Source organism: Phyllostomus discolor, chromosome 15 (assembly GCF_004126475.2).
Source record: "Phyllostomus discolor isolate MPI-MPIP mPhyDis1 chromosome 15, mPhyDis1.pri.v3, whole genome shotgun sequence".
NCBI classification, from domain to species: domain Eukaryota; kingdom Metazoa; phylum Chordata; class Mammalia; order Chiroptera; family Phyllostomidae; genus Phyllostomus; species Phyllostomus discolor.
The window spans coordinates 26,704,437-26,721,779 of record NC_040917.2 but is presented as its reverse complement, the minus strand read 5'-3'; the positions used below and the strand labels follow the sequence as shown (position 1 = coordinate 26,721,779).

The 17,343-nt window shown below is 55.5% G+C and overlaps 1 protein-coding gene and 1 long non-coding RNA gene across 3 annotated transcripts; one reads left to right on the top strand and one right to left on the bottom strand.

Annotated features, from left to right (window-relative positions):
• Positions 1-2,196: 2,196 nt before the first annotated feature.
• On the top strand, positions 2,197-17,103 carry KLHL12 (kelch like family member 12). Of its 2 annotated transcripts, none has more exons than XM_028531378.2 (12): positions 2,197-2,332; positions 3,969-4,202; positions 6,634-6,787; positions 7,864-8,081; positions 10,692-10,841; positions 11,102-11,216; positions 11,634-11,740; positions 12,479-12,674; positions 13,117-13,275; positions 13,597-13,695; positions 15,031-15,217; positions 15,395-17,103. In XM_028531378.2, exons 2-12 carry the CDS (start codon positions 4,008-4,010, stop codon positions 15,519-15,521), a joined length of 1,707 nt encoding a protein of 568 aa, XP_028387179.1. In that variant the 5' UTR covers positions 2,197-2,332; positions 3,969-4,007; the 3' UTR covers positions 15,522-17,103. The 2 variants fall into 2 exon arrangements, with proteins under 2 accessions (XP_028387179.1, XP_035872060.1); XM_036016167.1 differs by lacking the exon at positions 2,197-2,332 and adding an exon at positions 2,342-2,671.
• On the bottom strand, positions 11,329-13,603 carry LOC118498314. Its single transcript, XR_004900833.1, has 2 exons — positions 13,426-13,603; positions 11,329-11,819 (listed from the first exon to the last, which is right to left on the bottom strand). It is a non-coding gene; the product is annotated as an uncharacterized LOC118498314 (long non-coding RNA).
• Positions 17,104-17,343: the final 240 nt, after the last annotated feature.

Below are 17,343 nucleotides of genomic sequence, written 5' to 3'. Positions count from 1 at the left end.
TACGTGAAGTTCAGAAATCTGCAGGACTAATGACAGTGTAAGGACACACGTGTGGTAAGGATTTGGAAAGGAAATGCTAATCCTGAAAATACGGTTGCCCCTGAAGGCAAGAGCAGGAGGCAAGGGACATCCCGGGGCATCTCAGGACCATGGCTTAGTTCTCTCTGACCAGATGGCGGGGGCCTGGGTGTTCCTTAAGCTGTGGTCACTTCTCTTACATGTGTGTAATAAGCACATTTAGTAAAAAACTAAGTTTTAAAAAAGACTTGAGTTGGCAGAAGCCACAGTCGTTCATACACGCTCTGCGGCCTGCAGTAGGCAGTTGGTGGCAGCTGTGTCCTTTGGGAAGGCTGTGTGCCCTGGTCACCATCCTCCCTGCCCGACGTTGCAGGCATCCGAGTTTGTGGCCACTCGGTCCCGTCTGGTCCAACCCGTCCATTTCCTGCACGAGGAAGCACGGAGCTCCCCAGCAAGTGGTGAGGTCCTGTGCTAGGCAGTGCGGGGGGAGGAGTCAAGGATGAGCAGGGAATCTGAGTCTACCCCTTTCCTACCTGACACCTCTACCTAGAAAGCATCCGTTTCCAGTTAAAAAATAGAACTTTGGGAACATTAATAAAACTCTTAAACTATGGCAAATGGGTAACATCCAAAGAAACTACTGAACACTTAGTTGGCTCCTCAGGGAGCATATGCCAAAATTAAGTGTGCGAGGATTTTAATTAGGGGAAATGTGTAAATGAAAATAGGAAAGGGCCAGAGAAGGCTGGGGGCCCTTCAGACTCCGCCTGGCTGGTTTAGAGATTCAACCTGCGCTCCACGGACCTGCTGCAGAGCTCTGGGGCCAAGTCCTTCACTGGAACCCTTCAGTGGCTACCAACACGCAGGGTCAGCCAGAACATGCTAGGACCGTGCCCCTGAAAACAACACAAGCTTGAGCTAGTCCCCTGGCTGTGATGTCGTGCTTGCTGGCACCTTCTGCACCTTTTATTCCTGGAAAAGCCGTGGGTCGCCGTCTAAACAAAGCCTCTTTCATTAAGCTCTTTCTCACATTTGAAAGTTTTTTTGATTTAGCATTCACATCCAGAAAACAAGGATCATTTTCAAATTATTCAAATTCATTTTAATTCACGGAAAAGTTCAAAAGGCACAAAAAGGAGAAAAAAAACCTGTCTCCCACCCAACCAGTTCCTCTCTCCAAAGAAACATGTTACCACTTTATTTCGTATCTTTCCCAATGTACTTTATACACACACAAGCAAATATGAATCTATTTTCCCAGCCTTTTTATACAAATAGCGAACTATGCACACTGTTCACAACCTCCTGGTATTGGATGGGTGGATGCACTTGGCCGAAACAGTCCCCTACCCAAGGACACTGACGTTTTGACCCAACCTACGAACGACCTGCACATGCGTCATTGTACGAGAGTAGCTACGAAGGATGGGTTCATCAACATCGCTGAAAAGGGACATGTGCATGCCTAACTGGTGAATTGTTCCAATCTGCCCCCTACGGAACCTGCACCCACGACGTCAGCAGTCCTTTTAGACCAGACTGATGACGTGAAAGATGGAAACACTGTGTAAAATGAGGCTGCCACCCCCTCGGCCACGGTCTTATTACCCTAAGGCACCAAAGGCCCCACGGAGGAAAGGAACCTCGTCCGTCCCCCCACCCCTACCCTCCGAGCCACTAAGCTAACTGCACCCAAGTCGTTAAGAAGCCACCTTCGCAGGGTGCGCGCCCGGCGCCGCCACCTCAGGACGCGCCGGAGATGCAGGCGCCCACCTTGCAGGCACCGCGGGTGCTGGCCGGTCCCCTGTGATGCACGGCGTGCTGAGGCCAGGGGCTCAGGGTCCGCGGGCTCCCACGCGGCCGTCCGCCAAAAGGCCACCATGGGCCGTGTCTGCGGGAACGGGAAGCCTCTCGGCTTTTCTCGGGGGCAGCCGGTTCCCGAGTCCCCGGCGGGGAAGACATCTCCACCCTCAGGCCCGCGGCCCGGGAACCGCCGGCGTCCTCCGTCCGAGGGACAGCGCGCGAACCGGGACACCCACAGCCCGCCTTCCCCACCCCGACCCACTGGGCCCCACCCCCAGGGCCTGCGGATCACGTGAGGGTGTGGCGTCACGTGACGAGGCCCGGGAGGGCGGGGCGGCCCCCCGCGTTGAAACGTCATCACGTCGCGCGGCCGCGGGGCCGACCGGGCCGAGACGAGCGCGGCGACGGCTCCGGAGCCTCGGGTCCGGGCGGCTGCGGCGGCGCCTGGGCTCCCCCGGCCTGAGCCGCCTGGGCCGCGCCCCCCTCGACCCCACCCCGCGGGCCGGCGCAGGTGAGCCGTCGGGAGGGCGGCGCTCGGCGTGCTGTCCCTGTCCGCCGGCCGGGCCCTGCGCCGCGTCGCCTCCCTCCTAGGGGACCCCGGAGGGGCTCTCAGCCGGCGGGTGCCGTCCGGGTCTCCCCCCGTTTCCTCCCCTGGGTTGGAGCCGGTCCGGAACCGGACCGGTGGTCTCGGAAGTTCTGGGAGGGGTGCTGCTGTCCTCGCCCGGCGAGGGTGCAGCCCAGCCCAGGCCGAGCCCGCGGGACCGCGGGAAGGCTGCACAGCCCGAGTCTCTGCTCAGACCCCCCTCCTCCTCCGCAGCGGCGCCCAAGCTGGTAAACACCGTGCGCTCGGGTGACGCGCCTCCTGTTCCCTAACGCGGATTCCCCTGGAGGGGCGTCGCGGGTAACGAGAAGGCAGCCGCGAGGATTCGAGATGTCGTTAGGGCTGTGACTTCTGGACGCTCATGATTATTTTTTAGAAGCATTTCAGAAAGTTTTGGGTTCCAAATAAGATAGAGTCTCTTAGTAACCTCATTTCATTCCTCAGAAGTTGTTGAAGAAAAAAAAAGTAGTATGACGAGAGCTTGTCAAGAATCGAGAAAGTACTTCTTGCGTTGATTTTTTAATACGTAATCTATCTCCGAGTTCAATTAACTGACGTGTACAAGTGACTGGCTGTGGCAGAAAATGAGTAGTGAGTTTCGATGCGTTCCTGCCCTAGTAAGGCTCTTTGTTCCGGGATAGGAGGGTTTCTGCAAAGACGGATTTGCTGATGTCGATGGAGGTCAACTAGTAAAGGAGAGGAGGAAGGCAGATCGGTGAAAGCCCCTAGGGAGGCCTGGTGGTGCCCCTTGGTGAGCGTACTTGGGAGCGTTGGTACATAATTAATTTTCTGCATGCATCTTTGGGAAAAAAGTATATTTTCACTGACTCCGGCTTCGACTGCTGTAAGTTGAATGCCCAGTTTTTCTTTTCTAATATATGTTTCCTGTGCTTACTGTGCACCCGCTGGGATAGAAAAATGCACGGCAGAGGCCCCGCCCTCTAAATATCGGCCCATTTGACCTGCCAACAGCCAGGTCAGCGATACCGGCACAGCCATTAAGCCGTGTTGCCGTCACTGTTTGGTTGTTTCCGACAGCAGCCTGGCGACCGTCTGCGGGACATGGGTGGCTCCTGTGCATCGATGACAGGGAGCATCAGTGGCAGGGCACTTTGGGGACTCCGAGACGGGAGATCACCCTTGGGACAGTTAGTGGCCGGACGGTGGTGGTAATGCCAGGAGTAGGATGCCCTCTACTCAGAGTGTGGTTCTGAGGAAGCTTCCTTAACTTGTAAAACTTCTCAAAAGTGGTCCGTTTCTCCAGTCCTTCAAATGTGCTCATTGTGCACTAGCCAGTGTGGCTCAGTGGGCTGGGCGTCATCCTCGAACTGGAGGGTTGCCGGTTCGATGCCCGGTTAGGGCGCACGCCTGGGTTGCTTGCAGGCCAGGCCCCCAGTTGGAGCAAGAGGCAGTCGGTCAGTGTTTCACACGTCAATGTTTCCGTCTTTCTCCCTTCCCTCTCTCCATAAATAAGTAAGTAAGTGAAATCTTCAGAAGAAGATAAGTATTCAGATGTGCTCATCGTTTTTTCCTCTTGAGTTTCCAGAATCCAAGAGCCCTGTTTGCCATTACTCCGAGTTGCTCGATGGGAGGCATGATGGCCCCCAGAGACATCATGACGAACACGCACGCCAAGTCCATCCTCAACTCGATGAACTCGCTGAGGAAGAGCAACACCCTGTGCGACGTGACCCTGCGGGTGGAGCAGAAGGACTTCCCCGCCCACCGGATCGTGCTGGCCGCCTGCAGTGACTACTTCTGCGCCATGTTCACCAGCGAGGTGAGGCACCTGCCTGCGGGGCCCCTGCACCAGGGAAGGTGGCCGATGGGCAGGCTCTGGTCACAGTCTGCCACTTGCCGCACCTCAGGTGCCTCACCTCCGAATTAGGGATAACCGTGATACCTAATGACGTTCAGTCACTGTGACAGTTATTGACAAGATTACGTACAAGGTGCTTAGAACGGTGCCTGGTATGTGGTTACACACACAATATCAGATTTGGGTGTTACCTGTTTTCTAAATGTTTTCCTGTTTTTCTCCTTGTAGAGTTTAATGCTTTAAGGTGAATCCAGGGGGAAATCAGGGGGAGGGAAGGACAGAGGAGTGGGGTTCAGCCCTCACCCCACCCCATTTAACAGCGGGTGAAGCAGGGCAGCCTTCACTCCGCGACGCGGGTTTTAGAGTAACTCCTAGCAAGAGCAGGAGGACTTGGCGAGGGCTGTGCAGGTGTGTGGGGCCACACCTGGAAAGGCGCTGGCTCTGGGGATAAGCAGTTAACAGAGAGGGTGAGCAGCAGGTTGGCCTGACCAGAGAGGAAGTGCGCTCAGGACGCAGGACGAGAGACTGCTGTAGGAGCCAGCGAAACCCTGCAGGTGCAGAGTGAGGCCGTCGAGGACACTATGAGGTGCCCTTAGAGCGCTGACCAGCGGGGGGCGCTGTTGGGAAAACTTTTCGGGGCTGGAGGCTGGAGAAAGAAGCTGGCAACTCTGCCCTTACCAGTGCTTCTTTCGGGAGCCTCCACAGAGGCCTGCCACTGGCCACCTCCAAAGGGGGATAAGGAGCAGGGAGGAGGGATGGGGGTCAGCTGCCTGCGGGGCAAGGCCAGGGCCTGTTCCAGGGCCAGGTAGGGGTCATCCGAGGTCTCTGAGGGGGTTTCCGGAACCTAGCAGGGTTTTCAAAAGCCCTGACACTTGTTTTCAAGATCTCAGGTCTGGTTTTTAATTTTTAAATAAATTGTCTGGATGCTTCTTTTCGAGCCCGAGTGTTGAGTACAGCACTTACACCTATGCCTGGAAAGTGGTAACACTTTTTCTTAAGATTCTATTTATTTATTTTTAGAGAGGAAGGGGGAGAGAAGGGAGAGAAACATCAGTGTGTGGTTGCCTCTCGTGCTCCCCGCACTGGGGGCCCGGCCTGGGGTCGAACCAGCGACCCTTGGGTGCACGGGCCGGCACTTCGTCTCCTGAGCCGCACCAGCCAGGGCACACTTTCTAAAATTCTCCTTAACCACTAGTTTTCCTTCCTCTAACCCTGTCACTCAGTGAAGGTGCTGCTGGACTGTGCTGGGTGATGGCTCCATCCCATTCGCCTGAGGGCTGCGTGTTAGCACCTCACGTATTTGTTCCTTTTTTGTTTCCTTTTCAACCACCTCATTTCACAGCGAGGAAGCAAGGCCGCAGACAGCTGGCGACTTGCCGAGAGCCCCGCGGCTTGTGAGCGGCAGGGGTGGGGTTGCATCCTGGCGTTCCTGACTGGAGCGCACAGAGTTTTCCACTGCGGCGCCTCTCAGGCCCTGGCATGCGGACTCGCCATTCGAGGCCTGACTCGAAAGCCGGGGTCTCGGGTAGCGCTCTGAGCCGGCGCTCAGCCCACGGCTGGTGGGAAAACGTGGGGGCCTGACAGGTCCTCTGGCCAGGCCGGTTTTCAACGTTCGTGGGCCATGACCTCGCAGGTCCCCGTCCTGTGCAGTCCCCCACAGCCTCCGCCCGACGGCCTTGGGAGGGGCGGTGGGCCGGGCGTGATGTGCGAGGGGCCCGGGCCCGCTGGCCCCTTCCCACTCAGCTTGAGAGAAGCGTCTGTGTTCACTCCTCTTCCGCGCACTCAGACCTGTGTGTGGGTTTCTGTAAAAGGGTTCTCTCCTTTTTGTTCTGATCAGTGATTGTTTTATGGTCCTGTTTAAAAATCGGCATTGGTCATGGAAACGTGTCGGACAGCTCAGCTGTGTTCAGACAGTGTCACAGCGGAAGGCCCCTTCGGTGACCTGCGCGTCCCTGTCTGCTGTCACCACGTGCAGTCCAGGGACGGGGAAGGCGGTGCTGGGGGGTCCTCGACAAGCACAACATCTTCCTAAATTTTTTTTTTTTTACCTAAAAAGCTCGGTGGTATGTTCGTGGAAGTGTCGCATTCTGTTCTGTGTGATATGTGTTTGTTTTGTACGAAAGCAGAGTTTTAAATCACTCACTGGTGAAACTGGTATTCCAGGAAAGTGTCTCCTCGCTGTGCCCCCCTGGGCCACACAGAGCTCCTCCGCCCTGGAGCAGCCACACATGCCGTGTCTGCTCGACACAAACCCAACGGGAGAGAGCGTAATTTTCAAAGGACGAGTAGTCAGTTAACATCACTGACATCCCTTCAGGCTCTTGGACGTGAGATTCTGCCTCCATCCTGGGGAATTCTCACCACCGTTATTTCACACCCTCTGAATTCTCAGCTGTCAGAGAAGGGGAAACCTCACGTCGACATCCAGGGTTTGACGGCCTCCACCATGGAGATCCTGCTGGACTTCGTGTACACGGAGACGGTGCACGTGACGGTGGAGAACGTGCAGGAGCTGCTCCCGGCCGCCTGTCTGCTGCAGCTGAAAGGTACAGCTGTCACTCTGGTCCACGCAAGGTGGCCCCGGGGTGTTTGGAATGAAGGGTGTCACCTCAGTCACCCGTGCGTGCTGTCCGTGGCACAGGGATCGGCCTGAGCGCAGTGGACGGGCCCCTCCCGGCGTGAGCCTCCGGCTCTTCAGACTGCGTGCTCCGGCTCTGGTCTCCGGGAAAGGGAGGGGCAGGGGCAGGTGCAGTCCTGCAGGTGTGCGCCCAGCGGCCCTGCAGGGGGGAAAGGAGAAGCCGGAGCTCTTTGCTGCCCACGCGGAGCGCTGGGCGGACCAGAGGGGCTGTCCGAGGGAAACCCTTTGTGCCTTTAACTTTTGAATCATACGAAGTGTGTAGTAAAACCTTTAATTGACACACAGTTAAAAAGTGTGAAGTGAAAGTGCAAAGTTTCCCCAGGATCCACAAAAGCCCCTTCCAGTGCCCAGTCCACTTTCTCGGCCTCCGGGGACGTGTCTGTGCCGTCCTTGGACGCGTGGCCGCAGCGGGCGGAGCACCTGCACCACCGCCCAGCTACGCAGTCACGTCGCACCCTGAGCTGCTCAGGCAGGGAGACGGGTGGTAGTTGTTCGTGCCTGCTGTTTTTTCCTGTACTGGAGTCTGTTAGTACAGAAAAGACTTTCCGTACTGGTACAGTTTTCTTTTAAATTTTTCAATTACAGTTGACATCACGCATTATATTAGTGTCAGGGGTACAGTGTAGTAGTTACATTTACGTTACTTGTGAGGTAAATTTCCCTGTGGAATAGCAATTAGGTGCATATGCTGAATGATCGTTGGTTTTATAGCTTGCCTCCCGAGCATACTGTAGGTGTTTTTGCTCAGTCTCACGGTGTTCAGGGAAGCAGTGCCTCTTGCGGAAGCAGAGGCCATTGCAAAGGCCTTGTCGGAGGGCACGTAGCGGCCAGCCCAGAGCCGGGGGGTGTGGCCCTAGAGCCTGCCGCTCCAGTGCTCAGCCGGGGTTTCCCTGGAACCGCGCAGAGAAGATGCTGCGGTTGAGCATGGGGACCTCGCACGTCTGGCCGAGAGCCCTGAGGCGTGTGCTCTCGTGTCTGCCCCAGGTGTGAAGCAGGCCTGCTGCGAGTTCTTGGAGAGTCAGCTGGACCCTTCTAACTGCCTGGGCATCAGGGACTTCGCCGAAACCCACAGCTGCGTGGACCTGATGCAGGCTGCGGAGGTGTTCAGCCAGAAGCACTTTCCTGAAGTGGTGCAGCACGAAGAATTCATCCTCCTTAGCCAAGGAGAGGTGGAGAAGCTGATCAAGTGCGATGAAATTCAGGTACAGACTTGGCTTTGGGCTGCAGCTGCTTCAGACCAGGCCATGACAAACCTTGGGGAAAGAAGGTAGAGTTAACTGTGTTTCTGCAGAAGGGGTCTTTTTTTTTTTTGAGATTTATTTATTTTTACAGAGGGGAAGGGAGGGGGAAGGAGAGAAACATCGATGTGTGGTTGCATCTCATGCACCCCCCCACTGAGGACGTGGCCCACAACCTGGGCATGTGCCCTGACTGGGAATTGAACTGGCGACCCTTTGGTTCACAAGCTGGCGCTCAGTCCACTGAGCCACACCAGCCAGGGCTACAGCAGGGTGTCTTAGTTGAGTGTGCACATTGGCTCCACAGGCTTCATTAAATGCCCTTGAAAATGACATGTCAGATGTATGTGCATGTTTATGGGAGGGAGTTCACCACCTTCCTGGAGAGAATGTGTGGTCTCGGCAGTTCAGAGTCACTGCTCTGCAGACTGGACGAAGCAGAAGTTGGGGGAAGTGGGTTTCTCTGTGGCCTGTTCACCTTAGAGATGTCTCTCACGAACACCTGCGACATAGCAGCCACCGTGCTGGGGTCTGTGGATCCAGCTCTTGTTTTCAGAGAAGTCACAGGATGGTGGTAGAGACGACAAAAAAACAAAACTGATTTCCACAGAGAGTGTAAATGAGAATAAGGAGCCTGTTCAGAGGGAGGACATTGCGTGGAAGAAAGAGAGCAAACCTAGGTGCAAGTTCGATCAAAGAGGAAGGGATGAGGTTGGGGTGCGGGAGCAGGAGCTGGGTCCGAGTGCCCCGCGGGGGGCGAGGGAAGGGGAGGAAGGGCCTGGGCCCCAGGGCCGTCCGGCAGTGCTCAGTGCCGAGCCCAGCAAGGGCACGTCGGTCAGGGCAGCTCTGAGTTGTCCCTCGCCTCTGCACGGTTTTCGTGGCGCGTGGGTCTTAGGTTCGTGAGAAGTCCGGCTAGAGCTGTTTGTGTCGAGGAGCCCGGGGCCTTCGCCTCCGGCTGTCCAGGCCTGTCCTCCGGTCGGCAGCCAAGTGGTTTTGTTCTCCCAGCTGGGAGAAACTCGGTTCTCCGGGAAGGCCAAGAGTTCCTTTTCTTTCTCCCCTCTTGCACTCTCCGGTAACAATGGAAAAGAATTTTAAACGAGTGGATTCCCAGGCATTGGTGGCTCCTCACTTTAACATGGTCAGATCACCAGCCTGCGGGAAACCCTCCCCCGCTCTGGCTGCTCTTCGATAAAGCCCAGTCTCCGATGCTGTGCCTGGCCCTCGTTTACCGGTGCGGCTGATCTGCTGCTGTCCCCCTCCCCTCCCACTCACCTACCACACCAGCCTCCTCTCGTGCCCCGAGCGATCAGCGCTTTGCCCCGGGACAGCACCGCTGAACAGAGCATCCTGGGGGGGAGGGGGAGGATCTGTGTCTGCTGTGCAGCTCAGTGGCCCCCTGACGTGTGGCCAGTGGGACTGAGAGGCTGGCTTTTCCATGTAGCCTAACTTGAACGGAGGTAAGTGCAGTTGCTGCATGTGACTGCCGGGCAGTTCGGCCCTGGAGTTTTTGCTTGTGCCCCTTGGTCAGCCTCGGAGGCCTCACCACCCCCCACCCCGCTGCTGACCACTGCTCACCTGTCAGAGTCGGACTTGGTCTTGCTTCTGCAGGGAGGCCTTCCCCGACCCATCAGTCGGACCCAGGGACTCCCGAGGTTTCCTGCTCCGGAGCCCCTGGGCTTTTCCGAGCAGCACCTCACGGCAGCACGGGAGGGCCCGTGTTCTGGCTGCACGCGACCTCCCCACTGGCAGGCGTGGCTCACGTCTGACTTGTCGCCACTGTGTGCCTGGCACTTCCTAGGGGTTCGGAGAAGCCGTCGAATGTGTGGACATTCTGGAACATTTTCTGTATTCTCAGTTCTTAGGAAAAGTTCAGAGAACGGTTTCTTGCTGTAGGCACTGTCACACTCGGAAAAGTGCCCGTCAGGATACACTCTGGCTGGTGGGAGGGACACAGGACTGGCTTCTGCTGCTGTCCTCGGAAGGTCCTGGGTGTCGTCATGCCTGCTGCTGCTCCAGGGGAATAGTGTCAGTTTCTCAGGGCGTCTCACCTTATCCGGTTTGTCACGTGTACGCTTAGATCTGGGTGGTCATTACATGTATTGCTTCAAGTGGCCCAGGGCCTGACACCTGGCAGTGTAGTGATGGGGTGGTGGCGGGGGGTGGGAGAGGCCTGGACATCATTGGACGACATTAGGGGTGGGGGTCACCCCAGCACCAGCTTTGAATAGGGCAGCAGAGTCTCCCTCACTCCCTTAGGCTTCAGAAATGAGCAGGCAGAAAGTTCAGGAGTGGGAGAAAGGTCGGAGTGAAAACCAGCTTGTGACTGAGGGCGTATCAGGCACCGTCCATCTTAGATATTGTCCCTCCCTCGACCGCAGCCTTTTTCCTGGTCTCAGTGTGTTCTGCGTGAGAAGACTGTTTTCCCAAGCATCTAGCTGTTTCTGGAAAGTGGGAACGTCGTGGTGGCGGGGGTGGGGACCGGGAAGGGAGAAGCAGCCACAGCCACGCTCCAGGCTCGCGCAGGAACGGGCAGGGCCGAGACCTGCGAGGGCGAGTGACGCCGTGCGTTGACAGGTGGACTCCGAGGAGCCGGTCTTCGAGGCCGTCATCAGCTGGGTGAAGCACAACAAGAGGGAGCGGGAGGGGTCCCTGCCCGGCCTGCTGCAGTATGTCCGGATGCCCCTGCTGACGCCCAGGTACATCACCGACGTCATAGACGCCGAGGTGAGTCACGGGAGACACGCGGGACCCCAAACCCTGAGGACCTCCTGCCGCTTAATGCTGCGGCTTCACCCCGGTTCTTTAAATCATTTCTGGAGGCCAGCAGCGCAGTCACTGCCAGCAGCCTCCTGGAATCACGGGGTTTTAGAAACTGGTTTCCATAGTAAGAAGCTAACTATCAGTGCAACTTAGTCGTAGACGTGCTGCTGACACTTGAAACGTCAGTGGAGGCCACGGCCCACTCTGTTCTGTGTGTGTTCCAGCCGTTCATCCGCTGCAGCCTCCAGTGCAGGGACCTCGTCGACGAAGCAAAGAAGTTTCATCTGAGGCCTGAACTGCGAAGTCAGATGCAAGGGCCCAGGACGAGGGCTCGCCTGGGTGAGCTGGCACCTTGGCAGAAAACTGCCCCTGCCTGGTGGCACGGTGTGGTTGGAAGCAGCATTCCACGAACAGTGCAAAGGCCTTGTTTCAGACCTGGTTTTAGTCTTTCATTGCGTTAGACAAGTCACCTTAGTTAGCCCCGAGCTTTCTGCCCCGTTTCGCATCACTGTTTGGAGGATTGAATGAGACAAAGGGTTCGGAAGCATTTCATAAGTCGTCAAGTATTGTTCCAGTGTATTTGGAATCTGTGAACTGGGAATTTCTTCGAATGCCCTGTAGCACGGGGTACACTGCCACCCGTCCCCCCCCCTTTCTGGGTGAGGAAGGAAGGAGCTGCCACGGGTGGACGGCACAGGGTGGGGCGGTGCCCTCGCTGGTGACAGGGACAGTGACGTGACCCACCTTTCTCCGCAGGAGCCAATGAAGTGCTTCTGGTGGTTGGGGGCTTTGGAAGCCAGCAGTCTCCCATCGACGTGGTGGAGAAGTATGACCCCAAAACTCAGGAGTGGAGCTTCTTACCAGTGAGTGAGGGCGGGAGCTGCTGCGAGGGAGGAGCTCGCTTGTCTCCGTGTCTGGCCCGAGGTCACAAGTAGCCCAGCCCTGAAACAGAAAGCCTGGTGACTGCACGGTGTTCATTACGGCAGGGTCATACACACAGCAGGGACTCACGAAGTCGTTATCGACTATTTAGGTTGGACTCTGGGGATGCCGGTGGCCCGTGAAAGGTGGTACCGTGGCAGCGCCTCCCTGAGCTGCCTCACTCCCAGCATGTGCACTGGCCATGCTCTGTTACCTTGAGCTCGGTGTTAGGTCACACTGAGCACAGAAGTTTGTGTCTCTCTCCCTTGGCATGTCTCTGTTTCAGTGGTGAATGAACAATAATAAGTCTGAGAAAAAATGAGGAACTTATTCCCTCGGTCCCCCCGACTCTTAGGGTCCTTGAGTCCTGGCCCTTTGATTAACAGCGTGGGAAACCTTCCACTTTGTGGACAGACCTCAGTCTGCAGCCCAGGGCCCTGAGGACGAGAAAGGAGTCAGGTGCTGGGAAACGGGAAGCCTTGGAGTGAGGCAGACGGCGGGAGGCTTGACATTCTTGCAGCTGGCGGGCAGCTGGAGGAGACCGAGGCTGTGCCTCTGCCTGCGGGGCCCCTGCTGGCCAGGGGAGAAGCCGAGTTCAGACAGAAATGGGGAGGAGAGCCAGAGGGCGGGAGGCCTGCCTGACTCGAGCGCCCTGTGCCGCCTCTCTCCTGACTGCATAGAGCATCACTCGGAAGCGACGCTACGTGGCCTCCGTGTCTCTGCACGACCGGATCTATGTCATCGGAGGCTACGATGGCCGTTCCCGCCTCAGTTCGGTGGAGTGTCTGGACTACACAGCAGATGAGGACGGGGTCTGGTACTCCGTCGCCCCGATGAACGTGCGGCGAGGCCTCGCTGGCGCCACCACCCTGGGAGGTAGGCGTGGTGTGCGGGCAGTGCTTCCACTGTCGTGGCCGGATTGGGGGTCATCCCTCCTGGCCGTCTGGCGGGAACATGAAATGGGGCACTGGTGAGGCCAGTGTTCCTTTTGCTTTGGAAACACGTATTATCAAAGCTGTCTGGTGGTCACGGGCACTTCAGCGCCAACAGCTTGGTGGATCAGGTTGCAGCACAGCGAGGGGGGAATTGGCTCTTCGACTTCCGTGAACCGCGCTGCTCTTTGAGGACTTCGAGGATTCCATCCAACCCGTTTTCACATCTTCGCTGTGCCTTCATCCCTACTGACAAGATTTAACCCCATAGAAACACTCTGTTTTTGCTCCCAAACATTTGAAGGACTTGTGGGGAATTGGTAGAGAAGAGAGTGATCAGAAACCTCTCCCCCTCTAACAGTCTGTGATGTGTTCGTTCTAAGCAGATATGATCTATGTCTCTGGAGGCTTTGATGGCAGCAGGCGTCACACCAGTATGGAGCGCTATGACCCCAACATTGACCAGTGGAGCATGCTGGGAGATATGCAGACAGCCCGGGAAGGCGCTGGGCTGGTGGTAGCCGGCGGAGTGATCTATTGTCTAGGTGCTGAGTCCGGGGAGGCAGGGATGGGAGAGGGTGTAAGGGTGGCAGCTTTTGTGGGGGTTGGGCATCCCTTTTTTCCGGAATTAAGTTCATAAATGGCCTTGAACTAAAACCCTGGTCTATCCCCGTTATTCCATAAACTGGGATTACCTTTTCATGGAAGCAGAACGTGGGATGCTATCAGGTTTTTCTTTGGATTACTGGAACTCTTGAGGGAGAGCTGAGGTTGAAGAATCCATTGGAACACTCGGAGAAAGGCAGGCTGGGAATTGACATCTGATTTGTCCTCTTTTGTGGAATGTCCTCTACTTTGTCTTTCAGGAGGATATGATGGCTTGAATATCTTAAATTCAGTTGAGAAATATGATCCCCATACAGGACACTGGACTAATGTGACACCAATGGCCACCAAGCGCTCTGGTAAGGCCCGTCAGATCTAAGGGACAGGACAGTACGGCTGTCTGTCACGTGTCTGCTTGTACGGTGGTGGCACTGTCACAGGACAGAGCCAATCAGAGTTGTATTTCCTCACTTCGACTCCAGTGAAACATGAGTCAGATTCCATTCTTCTCCTTGCCTATTCCTCTAGCATCGTGAGAGTGAAAACAGCTTCAACTTCCAAATCGAGTGTACACTTGAGGGCGGAAGCCTTCTTGTTTTATTCACTTTTACGTCCTTGTTCCCTCGCATTAAGAAAAATTTTTTTAGTATCGCAGGTTCGATTCCCAGTCAGGGCACATACCTGGGTTGCAGGCCACGACCCCCAGCAACCGCACATTGATGTTTCTCTCTCTCTCTCTCTTTCTCCCTCCCTTCTCTCTAAAAATAAATAAAATCTTTATTTAAAAAAGATTTTAGAGCCCTGGCTGGCGTAGCTCAGTGGATGGAGCGCGGGCTGGGAACCAAAGTGTCCCAGGTTCGATTCCCAGCCAGGGTGCATGCCCGGGTTGCAGGCTATAACCCCCAGCAACCGCACATTGATGTTTCTCTCTCTCTCTCTCCCTCCCTCCCTTCCCTACCTAAAAATAAATAAATAAAATCTTTAAAAAAAAAAAAAGATTTTAGAAAAGAAACAACTCTTACAGTATTTAAAAAAAATTTTGATTTTGGGGGAGAGAGAAAAAAACGTGGATCTGTGGTTCCCCTTATTTACGCATCCATTGGTTGATACCTATATGTGCCCCGACTGGGGATCGAACCTACCACCTCGATGTATCCAGACAGTGCTCTATCCAACTGAACCACCCAGTCAGGGCCCCGTCTACACTGTCCTATCTGGCGGAGGCTTGGTGTCCAGCACCCATTACATGGATGAGTGCCACCAGGCCTGACGCACCTGCAGGTGCTTCCTGAGGTGGAGGAGCTGGGCTCCAGGTCAGAGAGCAGCTGCTGTTCTGAGTCACTTTCTGTGGGTAAAAACTGCTCCAGAACCTCAGTCACAGCACCTCTCCCCCTTCCACCTTCATTGCCTCCTTTTTTCCACTTTCTTCTTTTCTACCAATGAAGAAAGAGGGTCAGGGTCTGAATTGATGAGTGAGAGTGAGAACCATTTTGAGTTTTCTTTTCTCATTTCAACTCCCACCAGGTTTACAGGTGGAATAGCCCGTGCTGGACCGATCATGTCAGCCCTGTCTGGCTCTCGTGTGCATGCCTGAGCCCCCCCGGGAATTCAGCCAGCCCCCAGTGACCCTGTGTTCTTTCCAGAACTCAGACCCTCACTTCAGTATTAGTAATTTGCTGCACCTTTTTCCTCAGGTGCAGGAGTAGCCCTGCTGAATGACCACATTTACGTGGTGGGGGGATTTGATGGCACAGCCCACCTTTCTTCCGTTGAAGCATACAACATCCGCACCGATTCCTGGACGGCTGTCACCTGCATGACCACTCCACGATGCTACGTGGGGGCCACGGTGCTTCGGGGCAGACTTTATGCGATCGCAGGGTGAGGACTGAAAACGAGGCTGGAGCCGTCATGCATAGGACAGCGTGGTCCCACCCGCATGGCTGGGTGGACGCAGGGCGTGGGTCAGGGGAGGTGTCTCCATGGCATCCGCAGAGTGGGACACGCAAGGAGAGGGACAGAACGCTCACTTGCCCCTTCTGCCTCTTCCCCACTCAGCTACGACGGGAACTCCCTGCTGAGCAGCATCGAGTGCTACGACCCCATCATCGACAGCTGGGAAGTGGTGACGTCCATGGGGACCCAGCGCTGTGATGCCGGTGTGTGTGTGCTCCGAGAGAAGTGACCCTTGTTGGAAACCATCCAAAGCGAGTGACCAGTCCAGGAGCCAGTTGGCGGGAGAATCGAGATGGTTCCCAGAATGTCTGCTTCCCGCTGTACTCAGGGTGATTACAAGCACCGATGTCGTGATGCTTGTCCTTATTTGACACACACTGCCCCTCACACTGGTACTTGCCCCCGAGTAGGCTGGGGGACGGACGCTCACGCATGGGACGAGGTGCACTCTTGACTGGCTGAGAGAGGCCAGGGCCTCTCCTGGTCTAGACAGCACTTCCTGGTGGTTTCCAGTGCGCCGTGTGCTCAGGAGGGTTTGTACGTTGTGCCTCGCATGCTGAGAAGGAAGGTGAGTACAACCTACTAGACATTGGGGAGTCTGGCCTGTGCCTGGATGGGAAGGGTGCCAACTTGAGTCAGCTTGATAAAATGCAAGCCTTGTTTTCCAGGAAAAGGTATCTTTTCTAGTCTGCAGACAGCTGGTGGCAACATAGTTCCACCCTGGAGGGAAACAAAGGGCAGAGTCCTGACAAAGCTTTGGGGCTCGGGAGACATGTGTGTGACACTCCAGTGTGGGTGGGGCTGGTGTACCAGAACTGGGTTTGGAGTAAGTGAAGTACAGTGGGACCCTGGTTCTCAAACCTAATTGCTTCCAGAAGCAATCGCTTCGAGAAGCAATTTGTTAGAAAACTGAATCTCACAGGTGACTGATCATACAGACATCAGCATGAAAGGATTCTCAGGCTGAGAACCAAAGTTCTGTGTGACAACCAAGATGTTTTTTCCGTGAACAGCTTGGTCAGGAACTGAACTCTGGGATGGGAGGCATCTGAGAACCAAGGTTTGGCTGTAACTGGAATTTGATGGCGTGTCGCCTGGGAGGCAGAGGAGGGCAGTTATTTGAAGGGTCCTCAGGTTCCCTGGGTTTTTCTGGACTGCAGTGTGGCTCCTCTTGGCCCTGGAGCCTGTGCGAGAGAAAACAGAACAAGCGTCAGGTGGGCAGAGGGGGAGTCAGGGACGGAGTAGAAGTACCCATGTTTCACACTCGTTCTGCTCCCTGCCCAGCACAGCGGGGTTCTCCAGGGGGTGAGGGGCTTCCTTTGTTGAATCAGACGTGGTGCTGCTGTTATATTGCCGTGCTATTTATCTTGGGACGGGGTAGGGTGCAGCAGTGTGGAAGCTCAGCTACCTGGTGTTGCCCTGTCCTTTTAAGGGTGCACTCCTGCTAAGGGTGGTTGTTACTGCTGTTGGGTGCGTTTTGTCCTTTTCCTACTATCGAGTTCCCGCATCTGTCTTGAGAGTGAACCACGCTCACCCCAGCACAGAATAACCAAAGGGCAGCCAAAGTCCCTGTGTTGGTCCAGCACCTGCACTCCCCATCTCTGAGCCACACTCAAGGCTCCCTGTGCTGTGGAGTGAGGTTCTTGCTTTACGGGTCCTGGGACTGTGGGGACGTGACAACCTAAACCAATGACGAGGCACTTGCCCTTTACTTTGAAATTCCATTTGTTCTCTCCCTGAATTTAACTGCCCTAAAGAGTTTGTTTCCTTTGTATTTTTTTAAGAAAATATTAAAAATCATCTGTCTCAAATGCCTTAAGAGAGTTTTCGATGAACCAGCACTGCCCGCAGACAGCTGGGGGACCAGGCATTGGGGGCAGCTGTGGGTGCCACGTAGCCCCATTGCTTCTCTGTTAGACACGGGTAAGGTAGCACCTCTTTACCACTGGAGACTCACCAGTGAAACGTTTACCTGGATCTGCCACATTCTCTGACTCCTCTCTCACTGGGAAAACCTAAAGGGGATCAAGGAGAGGCTCACTTAACACCCC